The sequence below is a fragment of the Bombina bombina genome, chromosome 7, assembly GCF_027579735.1.
Source record: "Bombina bombina isolate aBomBom1 chromosome 7, aBomBom1.pri, whole genome shotgun sequence".
Classification (NCBI taxonomy): domain Eukaryota; kingdom Metazoa; phylum Chordata; class Amphibia; order Anura; family Bombinatoridae; genus Bombina; species Bombina bombina.
Genome location: NC_069505.1, coordinates 452,454,484 through 452,467,734, shown reverse-complemented (window position 1 = coordinate 452,467,734; position 13,251 = coordinate 452,454,484). Strand labels below are relative to the sequence as shown.

General features: G+C 42.6%; 1 protein-coding gene across 1 annotated transcript in view; it reads right to left on the bottom strand.

The window, feature by feature from the left end:
* The window catches only part of LOC128666697 (gastrula zinc finger protein XlCGF7.1-like), a 79,713-nt gene that overhangs the window by 22,481 nt on the left and 43,981 nt on the right, over positions 1 to 13,251 (bottom strand). Inside the window, exon 6 of the mRNA XM_053721437.1 lies at positions 2,528 to 2,632. Coding sequence (XP_053577412.1) covers positions 2,528 to 2,632 — 105 coding nt within the window. The remainder of the gene's footprint in view (positions 1 to 2,527; positions 2,633 to 13,251) is intronic.

Here is a 13,251-nt window from a genome sequence, read left to right as displayed (position 1 = left end):
AGGATTCTATCAGCCAATCAGAATTGAAGGGACGCCATCTTGGATGATGTCACTTAAAGGAACCTTCATTCTTCAGTCGCCGTCGGATGGAAGAGGATGCTCCGCGTCGGATGTCTTCAAGATGGACCCTCTCTGCTCCGGATGGAAGAAGATAGAAGATGCCGCCTGGATGAAGACTTCTGCCGGTCTGTATGTCCTCTTCTGGCCGAATCGGATGAAGACTTCTGCCCCTCTGGAGGTCCACTTGTACCCGGCTGGGTGAAGACGGCTCAAGGTAGGGTGATCTTCAAGGGGGTAGTGTTAGGTTTTATTAAGGGGGGATTGGGTGGGTTTTAGAGTAGGGTTGGGTGTGTGGGTGGTGGGTTTTAATGTTGGGGGGTATTGTATTTTTTTTTACAGGTAAAAGAGCTGATTACTTTGGGGCAATGCCCCGCAAAAGGCCCTTTTAAGGGCTATTTGTAATTTGGTATAGGGTAGGGAATGTTATTATTTTGGGGGGCTTTTTTATTTTATTAGGGGGATTAGAGTAGGTGTAATTAGCTTAAAAAAATGTAATTATTTTTTATTTTCTGTAATTTAGTTTTTGTTTTTTCTTGTACTTTAGTTTATTTAATTTAATTGTACTTAATTGTAGTTAGTTTATGCAATTAATTTAATGATAGTGTAGTGTTAGGTGCAATTGTAATTTAGGTTAGGATTTATTTTACAGGTAAATTTGTAATTATTTTAACTAGGTAGCTATTAAATAGTTAATAACTATTTAATAACTATTCTACCTAGTTAAAATAAATACAAAGTTGCCTGTAAAATAAATATAACTATTAGTTATATTGTAGCTAGCTTAGGGTTTATTTTACAGGTAAGTATTTAGTTTTAAATAGGAATAATTTATTTAATTGTAGTAATTTTATTTTGTTTTAATTAAATTATATTTAAGTTAGGGGGGGTTAGACTTAGGGTTAGACTTAAGTTTAGAGGTTAATACAATAATAATATAGTAGCGGCGACGTTGGGGGCGGAAGATTAGGGGTTAATAAATGTAGATAGGTGTCGGCGATGTTAGGGACGGCAGATTAGGGGTTAATAAAATGTAACTAGTGTTTGCAAGGCGGGAGTGCGGCGGTTTAGGGGTTAATATATTTATTACAGTGGCGGTGATGTCCGGTCGGCAGATTAGGGGTTAAATAATTTATTTAAGTGTTTGTGATGTGGGGTGGGGGACTCGGCTTAGGAGTTAATAGGTAGTTTATGGGTGTTAGTGTACTTTTTAGCACTTTAGTTAAGAGTTTTATGTTACGGCGTTAGCCCCTAAAACTCTTAACTACTGACTTTTAAATGCGGTAGGAGTCTGGACAAGAGAGGGTCTACCGCTCACTTTTTCAAGAAATACACAATTGACGTAAGGGGATTTGCGGTATGCGAAAATCGCGGAAAAAAAGTAAGCGGTACACCTGTACCTCTCAGACTCGTAATATCAGCGGGCATTAAAAAGCAGCGTTGGGACCCCTCAATGCTGCTTTTTAAGGCTAACGCAAGACTCGTAATCTAGGCGTTAGTATATTTTAACAAAAAATTTTTTTATCTATATTTTTTAATAAATATTTGTTATAACCTATAGTGGTGATATCTTTGGCCCACAGGCGCCCTCCCTATATATGTTTTTTTGACTTTATACTGCATGTTTCTAGACAATTTTGTAGGGATATTGTCTTTTAGGGAAGGGTTTGATATCCTTTTTCTAGCGCTCACCTTTAATCTGTTTTCTTGAATATATTTCTTACTTGGCAGATATAAATTGTGTAGTTTATCAAGAAAATCACTTGTATCCTTAATATAGGCAGACATTTTGAACACTTCTGGTTGCAAAATCTTATCTAGAAAGATTGCTATGTTAGTAAAGAAAGAGTCCACACTGGAGACTATAGGTCTCCCAGGGGGGCATTTAGCATTCTTATGCACTTTTGGGACCGTATAAAATATAGGTGTCCTTGGGTGATCTTTATACAGAAAATCGGATAATTTAACATCAATAATGCCATTCTTAACTGCCCCTGTAAGGATATGTTTTATTTCTTTCTGTATTTTAAATACTGGGTCCCCTGGCAAAGGGTGGTATGTGGTGTCTTGTAATTGCAAATGTATTTCATCTATGTAATATTTTTTATCAAGTATAATAGTCGCTCCACCATTATCTGCTGCCCTCACTAGAATATCCTTCTCTTTTTCCTTTAAATACTTTAATGCCTGTCTTTCCTCTGCAGTAAGGTTGCTACATATCATGTTTTTCTTATTACTGTTATAACTGTTATTTACATGACACATAATGATATAAACCTGAGTCTCACTAACGTGTGTCTGTGTGTAACCATCTGATAAATATAACTGGTATTTACATTACACATAATGATATAAACCTGAGTCTCACTAACGTGTGTCTGTGTGTAACCGTCTGATAAATATAACTTATTTATAAGACACAAAATGTCACATCACAGAATTGTCCCTTTACTTAATAAGCGCTAATCACCTGTAGACGTATTTATAGGAACCTCATCCTCCTCAGTCTTCACCGGATCACACGTAAACAGATCTTCTGTTATCTCAACTTTCACTATATCAGCGATATCTGCGTCTGTACAAATAAAGCATATTTAGTTTTTATATCACATGATCTAGTGTTTATATCACATGATCTAGTGTTTATATCACATGGTCTAGTGTTTATATCACATGTTCTAGTGTTTATATCACATGGTCTAGTGTTTATATCACATGTTCTAGTGTTTATATCACATGGTCTAGTTTTATATCACATGTTCTAGTGTTTATATCACACAATCTAGTGTTTATATCACATGATCTAGTGTTTATATCACATGGTCTAGTTTTTATATCACGTGGTCTAGTTTTTATATCACATGATCTAGTGTTCATATCACATGATCTAGTGTTTATATCACACAATCTAGTGTTTATATCACACAATCTAGTGTTTATATCACACGATCTAGTGTTTATATCACATGGTCTAGTGTTTATATCACATGGTCTAGTGTTTATATCACATCATCTAGTGTTTATATCACATCATCTAGTGTTTATATCACATGATCTAGTGTTTATATCACACGATCTAGTGTTTATATCACATGGTCTAGTGTTTATATCACATTATCTAGTGTTTATATCACATGATCTAGTTTTTATATCACATGGTCTAGTGTTTATATCACATGGTCTAGTGTTTATATCACATTATCTAGTGTTTATATCACATGATCTAGTTTTTATATCACATGGTCTAGTTTTTATATCACATGCCTTTCGTCACAGGAGGTTGGCAGAGAAGTGTCGGAAGATTCAGAGTAGTCTCTTATGGAGGGTAGTACGCTTCGCAATGGGACTGGATTTGTAAGTAGTCCTGTCAGCCTCTCAGTGAGGGCCTGGATGAAAGTTGGAGTCCGGAGATGCAGGGAGAGTCTTTCTGCGAAACCATCCCGAATCATATTAACAGCTCCATAAGCAATCAGCGTTGACGAGTTTTGCTGCCTGCTTTCTGCTCTCAAGTCCATGTCAGGAGCGATGCTACTACCCTGTCATACTTGGAAGGCCGTGTTCCTGTTCCACGGCATAGATTCTGGTAAGATCATTTCATTTATACACATATGATAACGCAAGAAGACCTTTTTATCTGTATAATATACAGGGTTATTGAACAGGGGGGGATTTATGCATAATATTCTTTATTGTGTTTAATGCTGTGAGATGTGTGAGATGAGGCTCTGTTAATGTGTGAACAGTCAGTTTTCTTTAGCAAGAGATCAATGCGGGCCTTTTTTGGTGCGTTTTCTCTCTAGTGCAGGGGAGGTCCTGCACGGCACTCCATGTGACCAGGTGTGGCCTCTTTAACTTCTCTCTCTTGACCGGCGGTTGTAGGAGATGAAGCGGTTTCTCTGTGGTCCGGGTCATAGGAGGTGGCGAGTGCCCTGGCCATTGGGGTATAAAGGTGCCATTAAATTTCTATCTAGTCCGTAATAAAGGTGCAAGCTATAGGGGACTCTGATATGTTAGAGGGTACTCCCTCTTTAACCAAATCTAATACCTGTGTTTATTGTGAGGAGGTCCCGTTTGATCCGCCTGCTCAACTTTGTTCCACATGCTTTGATAAATTGCAATATCTAAAAAGAATAAGATATTTAGTACAACCGAGCCGCCCACCTCTGAGGGTTCTCCGTCACATGAGGTGCGTTCCCTACATTTATCACCGATTGCACATGCAGCTCCCCAGGGCACTACTAATCCTCTCGCCGGAGGGGCCCTTTGGCCGCCAGATTTCGCTGATCAGTTACAAACGGTGGTTTCTGCATTCTTCAATGCCTTGCCACGCCCTGCTAAGTGCAAGCGAAAGGTGAAAGAGATCTCTCTGGACAACCGAACGAGGGAATCCCTCTCTTGGTGGATCCGCATGGGACAACTGTCCCAGGGGATGTCCTTTTTGAGACCATCATGGGAAATTGTGACCACGGACACAAGTTTATCAGGATGGGGAGCTGTTTGGGGTGCCAGGAAGGCATAGGGCAGATGGACTCGAGAGGAGTCGATTCTACCGATAAATATTCTGGAACTTCGAGCGATATTCAATGCTCTGAGGGCTTGCCCCCCCCCCCCCCTTGGGGTCATCCCAATTCATCAGATTCCAGTCAGACAACATTACCTCAGTGGCTTACATCAACCACCAGGGGGGAACAAGAAGCTCCCTAGCCATGAGGGAAGTATCTCGGATTCTAGAATGGGCGGAGACCCACAACTGTTCGCTTTCAGCGATCCACATTCTGGGTGTGGACAACTGGGAAGCGAATTTTATCAGCAGACAATCGTTTCATTCAGGGGAATGGTCTTTCCATCCCAAAGTGTTCACGGAGATCTGCAACAGATGGGGGTGCCAGAGAAAGACCTCATGGCGTTGAGACTCAACTTCAAGCTACCCAGATACGGGTCGTGGTCCAGGGATCCCCAGGCAGAGCTGATAGATGCCATAGTGGTACCTTGGGAGTTCAACCTAATTTACATTTTTCCACCGTTGCCACTTCTACCTCGAGTAGTGGCCCACATCAAGCAGGAGTAAGCTTCGACTATTCTGATTGCTCCGTCGTGGCCGCGGAGGATGTAGCTTGCAGATCTGGTGGGGATGTCATTGTCTCCTCCATGGAGGTTACCCTGTCGCAGAGATCTGATGGTTCAGGATCCCTTACTACACCAAAATCTCGATTTTCTGAGGCTGAATGCGTGGAGATTGAACGACTAGTCTTAGCCAAGAGAGAATTTTCTGAGAGAGTGATTGATACTCTCATTTAAGGTTAGAAACCGGTCACTCGTCGCATCTACCATAAGGTGTGGCAGACCTACTTGTCCTGGTGTGAGGAACGTGGATATCTCTGGCATAAGGTTAGGGTATCCAGGATTCTGTCCTTTCTCCAGGATGGGCTGGATAAGGGTCTTGCTGCCAGTTCCTTAAAGGGACAGATTTCGGCTTTATCTGTACTTTTACACAAAAAGCTTGCGGAGCTTCCTGATATTCAGTCCTTTGTTCAGGCTCTGTCTAGGATCAGGCCTGTCTTTAGAAATTCTGCCCGCCTTAAAACTTAAACTTGGTTCTAAAGATGTTGCAGAGGGCTCTGTTTGAGCCTATGCATTCGCTTGACATTAAAATTCTTTCCTGGAAGATTCTATTCCTTCTGGCTATTGCATCGGCTCGCAGAGTCTCTGAGTTAGCGGCGTTGCAATAGGAACCTCCTTACCTGTTTTTTCACGCCTATAAGGCTGTTCTTCGCACTGGATTGGGTTTTCTTCCAAAGGTTGTGTTGAATCATAACATCAATCAGGAAATAGTAGTTCCTCCCTTGTGTCCTAACCCTTCTTCGTCAAAGGAAAGGTTGCTTCATAATTTGGATGTGGTTCGGGCCTTAAAGTTCGATCTTCAGGCCACAAAGGAATTCATGTGGATTTTGGAAGTAGAGGCGCAGGTCCTAGAATTTACTTTTCTTTTTCTTCTATTAACCAGGACTTCAGATTGAGCTAAGAAAAGGAAAACTTCATTTTTGTGTGTGTAGATAAACACCAAATAATGAGGGTAATATACTTGCTCCGAAACTTCATCAGTTATAAAAGTTTTTCAATGTGAGATGTAACTTCGTTCTGTTTTCTCCTGGTGTAGGTGTGACTACAAATAATGAAACTTTCACTGGTATATGCTATACTCAAAGAAAGTGAATAATGTGCAATATACTCACTCCAAAATAATCGGAATCCGGCTCCTCACGATGTGGTTGCAACAGTTGTTTGGCAGTTTTCAAAAAGCAGCAACAGATATTTGTTATAAAAAACAAAGATTTATTAAAACAAGTCTGTATAGACAAAATATAAAATAGCTCTACGCGTTTCAATGAGAATCTCGTCTTTTTCAAGAGCAGTAATATAAAAGTTGAAAAGTTCTGCCTTTGAAATTGCTCAGGTGCTTTATATACAAATAATTGATGTTCCACTTCTGGTTTTTCGGGAATTAGACTAACAGAGTTAAAATTAGACATGTGCGGTTCGATTCGTTCCGAATCGAACTTCGGCCGAATTTGTTAAATGCTTATGCTGTAACATTATTATAAACCCATTTTTTTTTTTTTTTTAAAAGGTCAATTTTTTAAACCCATTTATTTTATTTAAAGGGACATAATACTCATATGCTAAATCACTGACAGGAAAATATCACCTGAGCATCTCTATGTAAAAAAGGAAGATATTTTACCTCACAATTTCCTCAGCTCAGCAGAGTAAGTTCTGTGAAGAAATTTATACTTCAGCTGCTGTCCAGCAACAGGTAAAAAAAAAATAATGAAGAAATGAACAGCAGCCAATCAGCATCAACAGTGCTGAGGTCATGAACTCTTTTACTGTGATCTCATGAGATTTGACTTAACTCTCATGAGATTTCATTGTAAACTTCCTTACACTGAATAGGGAAATAAGATGAGTGTGCACAAATGCTCGCTCCTTCCGCTGTCCCGGGACAGAAATACTGATTTGTTGCTTAGAAGTCCTTTACAATGGGATGTGGCTACTGAGAAACTTTTGAGGTAAAATATCTTTCTTTTTTACATAGAGATGTTCAGGTGATATTTTCTAGTCAGCTTTTTACAGCTATGCTGCATCACTTTTAAGTGTTTAAACATGGTTATTATGGCCTTTTAATAATATAAACCCATTTTGTAATATACTTATACTGTTCCCTAATTATCTTAAGACGAACTTATGTGTGTGTTTATTTTCGTGCTTTTTCATTGAAAATAATTAAAATTAAAGAATGAAATAATAAAATGATGTGTGTGTAGAAAAATTCCCTAATAGATGTGTATTAGTGTTTTCGTGAATATGATTTTATTCATTTGTGTTTCTAATATATTAAGTGTGGTATTGAAGAGATACCCCTTTTTTGTGTATATATAATCGTTATGTACATTGTGGTTTAGTGACAAATATTCATTAAATTAAGTTTTGAAAACATCCAGAAGGAGTGTCATTGTGTCATTATTTGTATAGTTTTTTATGTGAGTATAATGTGGTTCCATTTGTGTGAATGTTGTAAGTGTCATGAATGGCCATAAGTCAGAGGTTCTTTCTAAATGAATGCTGCTACTCTGATGTCTTTATTTAGTCCATAGTGTCCATATGTTTTTATGGTATGTATCCACCAAAGTTCCCTCCTATCTAGCTCCTTTTCCATCTTGCCCCCTCTCCAATATAGGGAAACTTTTTCAATGCTGATCCAATGTAGATTTTTTATATCATATAGGGGACAATTATTGCAATGCAAGGGGACTCCATGGTCATCTTCCTCTTTTTCAATTTTATTTAATATTCTGGTTTTCACAAATCGTGAGGCTTGACCTAAATATTGGATCTTACAATTGCATTGTAGTAGATAAATTACATTCTTAGTTTTACAACTGATGAAATATTTTATTTCATGGGTTTTTCCTGTTATGGTTGAGGTAAATGTTGTATGTGTTCTTTTTATATTATTGCATGCTTTGTAATGTCCACCGGTATAAAAACCTGTTAAATTTGAAATTTGAATGGGTTTTAGTGGATTTATGCCTTTAATTAGGGAGGGTGCCAGTCTTTGTTTGAAATTAGTGCCATTTCTAAATGTTATCTATGGTTTTTTGGGGATTGAAAACCTCATCGTTCTTTAGAATGTGCCAATGTTGGCCTATAATGTGTTTAATTTGTTTGTGACCACAATTAATGGTGGTGATGAATCTGGGCAAATTCTGAGTTGGAGAATTATTCTTGGTGTTAAGTGTTATTAAGGAATTTCTATCTTTATCTCTTACCTCAATTATGTCTTGTTCTAAAGTTCTACTTTCATAACCCCTTTGGACACCCCTAACTCCATAATTTCAACGGACTGTAACTCCGGTCCCCAGTAACGAATCATGATGATTTTTGGACTGTGGAATCTGGGGACCGAGAGCTCCACCGGGATCACCCCGAAACCGCCACCCATATTTATTGGGATTATGTGGGACAGTGGCTCCTATGGAGGTGCCGGGCTGTCTGGAGGGGCGGGAATGGCGGGAAAATAGTGGGATTGTCCAGGGTCTTATCAAGATGAGCTGTCTGTATAAAAGCAGTGAATGTTTTCAATAAAATCAGTTCCTGTTTAACCTGAAAGCTAGTGTGTCTAGTTATTTAGGTGAGCTCCAGCTAAAATCACTTTCCTGAGCTACATAGCAGCCTGTTCCAGGCAGAGAAAGGACATGCTGGAAGAGCTACCTAGTCTGGGTAGCTGGAGTCATCCACAGGGTGGGACCCTGAGTACTGGTGCTGTCAGGCATCAGGGGTGGCTACAGGCTGTGGTCACTTGCCAGCTACATAGTTGCAGTAGGGAGGAAGCAGGACCCCATTTGGCAGAGCTACGCAGTCGGGGTAGCCGGGGGTATCCGTCACATTGGCTAGCAGCAGTGGGATCTGCTTCTATCACACAGTTTCTGCCGACAGAGGAGACGTGCCACAGTAGCCGGTAACTATGGGAACCAAGCTCCTAAAGAAAGCAGAGGAGGCGCTGGCCCAGCTGGACATTCCTAGTTCATATTGGGACATGCTGGCACAAAGGGACATTGTCCACCGACGACTCTGGATGGAGGCTCTTAAACAAGAGCAGGGCTATTGAGTAACAACCCTCTCCCCTGATGACGAAGATTACTGGCTCCAGTGGAAGTTCAGAGTACCTTGCCTGGGAGGACAGCCCCGGGCAGAATGGCTGTCTGAATTGGATGGACTGGCCCAGGAGGAGATGGTTCTGGATGACAGCTACAGGGCCCTCCGATGGTATGGCTGGGTGATGGTGTCCCCACAGAGGGCTTTGGCTACGGTGGCCCTGGATTACTATTTGAACTAATGTCAGAGGACCCAGATTTTGGGAGTCAGGAGGAGTGGAGACTTAAGGACATTTGTGAGTACCGAGGGAGCCTGCTGAGTCTCTCAGGGGTACCCTGGCTGCAAGCCGATTTGGATTATATATGTGGCAAGGAATTGGAGATGGAACAGAGATACAAAAGACTGATAGATTGCATTAAACAGCATGCCACAGAGCCTGCAGGGAGCTATGATACAGCAGTCTGGGAATCATGGAGGTTGGCCTTAGAGAATTGGCAACAGAGCATAAGCGACAACGAGCTGCTAGATACAGATCAGCAGTCGGGCCCCGAGCTTATGGACTTGGACAAGGGAGAGATGGATGTCGATAACTCTCCCCAGCAGCAGAATCCCTTCCTGGGAGAGGAGACAGTTGGTCTCTCTCCCCAGCGTCAGAGCCATCTCCTGGGAGCGGAGGTAGTCCCCCCCCCCCCCCCCGTAAACAGAACCCCTTCCTGGGAGAGGAGACAGTCGGTCTCTCTCCCCAGCGGCAGAGCCAGGAGCCGGGAGAGAAGACAGTCAGTCTCTCTTCCCAGCGGCAGAGCCATCCCCTGGGAGCGGAGGTAGTCGTCCTCCCTCCCCGTAAGCCGAACCCCTTCCTGGGAGAGGAGACAGTCGGTCTCCCTCCCCAGCGGCAGAGCCAGGAGCTGGGAGAGAAGACCGTCGGTCTCTCTCCCCAGCGGCAGAGCCATCCCCTGGGAGCGGAGGTAGTCTTCCTCCCTCCCCGTAAACAGAACCCCTTCACGGGAGAGGAGACAGTTGGTCTCTCTACCCAGCGGCAGAGCCAGGAGCCGGGAGAGGAGACAGTCGGTCTCTCTCCCCAGCGGCAGAGCCAGGAGCCGGGAGAGGAGACAGTTGGTCTCTCTCCCGAGCGGCAGAGCCATCCCCTGGGAGCGGAGGTAGTCGTCCTCCCTCCCCTTACAGAGAAGCCCTTGCAGGGAGAGATGGTATTGATATCTCTCCCCAGTGGCCGAATCCCTTTCTGGGAGAGGAGACAGTTGGTCTCTCTCCCCAGCGGCAGCACAGTTTCCAATGGAGCGGAGGTAGCAGACCTCCCTCCCCAGCAGTATATCTCCTTCTCGGGAGAAGAGACAGACAGACTCTCCCCTCAGTAGCTTGGCAGGGTCTCTACCCTTTTCTTGTCCTGGAGTATATCTCACAGGGAGCAGGCAAGGGGGGTACCCGCTCATGCAGTTGGTGCCACAAGTTTGGGCACCCGAGTTTTGCCTGCCCCACCAAGGAGCAACCTCAACCTACAGTCTGGGGTGGGTATACCGCCGGGAAACCGGCACTGGCTTGGTTTGTGGGTGGGTCAGCTGGTTCTCAACAGAGTGTCACAGAGGGATACAGTTTGGCCATGGAACTTAAGGACACTGGAACTTGTGGAACAGCAATTGTTTGGGAGCCGGCCTTAGCAAACTTATTCGGGACTTTGCATTATGTGACTATCCCTGCGCCTAGGGGGCAGGGTATAAACGCCAGCAGAAACCCCCCAGGATGCCCCAAGCTCAGGAGAGATGGGATAACCTCTCCCAGCAACCGAGAAGTGGAGGGCCACCGTCGGACAGCCCCAGGCCGACCCATTAAGGGTCTAGTCGGGTCTGCCAAACTGGAGGGGAGGAGATGTCACGGATACCAGACGGCTAAGGCTATCCCCCACCCCCCTACAACCTCACCCCTGTTGTTTCTCAGTGGTTTTGGGCTCCTCAGAGCAACCACCATCTCTGGAAGCTGTTTGTTTGCTTTGTTTTGGCTTGTTTTGTCTTCAGAGAAGAGATTTATGACCAGGAAAACCCTCCTAGGCTGGCCGGGATCCTGGAACTCCCGGTCAGCCCCCTCACAACGGACACCTGCCTAACCCCTCTCAGGCTGGCCAGGCTCCTGGATCTCCCGGTCGGCCACAGGACAGCAGAACACCCGCTAACTTTAACCCAGGTCGATCCAGCAAACATGTGCCCCAGAGCTCCGCTCTTTTTGGGATTAGTAGCCCCTGGGGAGTACAAGGGGTGGTGGAATTGCCAGAGTGGAGCTCCTTTGGGAACTGGGGGTTTTGGACACCCCTAACCCCATAATTTCAACGGTCTGTAACTCCGGTCCCCAGTAACGATTCATGCTGATTTTGGACTGTGGAATCTGGGGACCAAGAGCTTTAAAATGACACCCTGGAAGAGCTACCTAGTCTGGGCAGCTGGAGTCATCCACAGGGTGGGACCCTGAGTACTGGTGCTGTCAGGCATCAGGGGTGGCTACAGGCTGTGGTCACTTGCCAGCTACATAGCTGCAGTAGGCAGGGAGGAAGCAGGACACCTTTTGGCGGAGCTACCCAGTCGGGGTAGCCGGGGGTATCCGTCACAATGTTTTTGTGTGTATATTACCTTCTATTATGAAAATAAAGAGATCAAGGAAAGTAATTTCTGTCTTACCTATTTCGGGTGTAAGTTTTATATTCATATTATTACTGTTTAGATGAGAAATAAAGGAATTAAAGTGTCATCACTTCCGTTCCAGATACATAGAACATCGTCAATGTATCTCCACCAGGACACCAGGCTCGTCCCAAATGCATCACTGGACCATACATAAGTATGTTGAAAGTGGTCCATATAGATATTTGCATAACTTGGGGCGAACCTGGTGCCCATGGCGGGTCCACAGACTTGTAAATACTGGTTTCCATTGAACCAGAAGAAATTATGTTTTAATATAAATTCTATTGATGAAACAATAAATTCCAAAAGTGGAATTGCCAGATCTGGATCTTGTTCTAACTTCCATTTTATAGCTTCTATGCCTTTTTGATGATCTATAATGGAAAAAAGTGAAGTCAGATCCATTGTGACCCACAAATAACCTGCTTCCCATTTGGTGTCACTAAGTATGTTTAAGACATGTTTTGTGTCCCTAAGGTAAGAATTAATTGTTTGTGCATATGGTATTAGTAAATAATCTATAAATGCTGATAGGTTACATGTTAGAGAGTCTATCCCACTAATAATGGGTCTACCTGGAGGTTTTTCTGGATTTTTGTGGACCTTGGGGAGAAAATAAAATATTGGTGTTTTTTATTCTGTTTTATATAGAAATGAGTATTCATCTTTGGAAATTATCTCCCTGTCCATAGCTTGCAATAATATCTCATTTAGTTCATTGGTGAATTTCTTTTTGGGATTATCTTTGAGGATTTGAAAGGTCAGGTTGAAATGTTTGGGTTTTGACTGAAGGTTTTCTATGTCTTTAAGTATTAATTTTCCAAAGACCTCTATGTTAGAGCCTTTACAATGGCTTGGATAAAAAGTAGATTTATTTTTAAAATAAGATCTGGGGTCTCTCTTTTGTGGTGTATTAACTTGATTCTGACATAGTAAATCCTTTTTCGCAAAGAACCTTTCAACTGTTAAGTTCTGAATACATTTTTGTGCATCTATAAAAATTTGAAATGTATTAACACTTTGTGTTGGAATAAATGTTAAACCTTTTGATAGTACTATCTTTTCTTGCTCAGTTATAATCTGTGAAGAAATATTATGTATTCCTATTCCCTCTGGCACCTCCTTCTGTGTATTTCTTCTTCCTCCTCTCCCCCCCCCCCCCCCGAGTGATCTGATGTCCTTTCCCTTTTTCTCTGATAAATTCTGTCTGAATGCAGTGGGGAATATCTGTTCGGATGTACCCATCCTTGATTGGTAGGAGTGTGATGAATTCCTGTTTTGTAGCTCTCTCTGTGTGCATCTTGCTGAAAAGGACGAGATGGGTCATGTGTAAAAGAGGCGGACAAGGGAG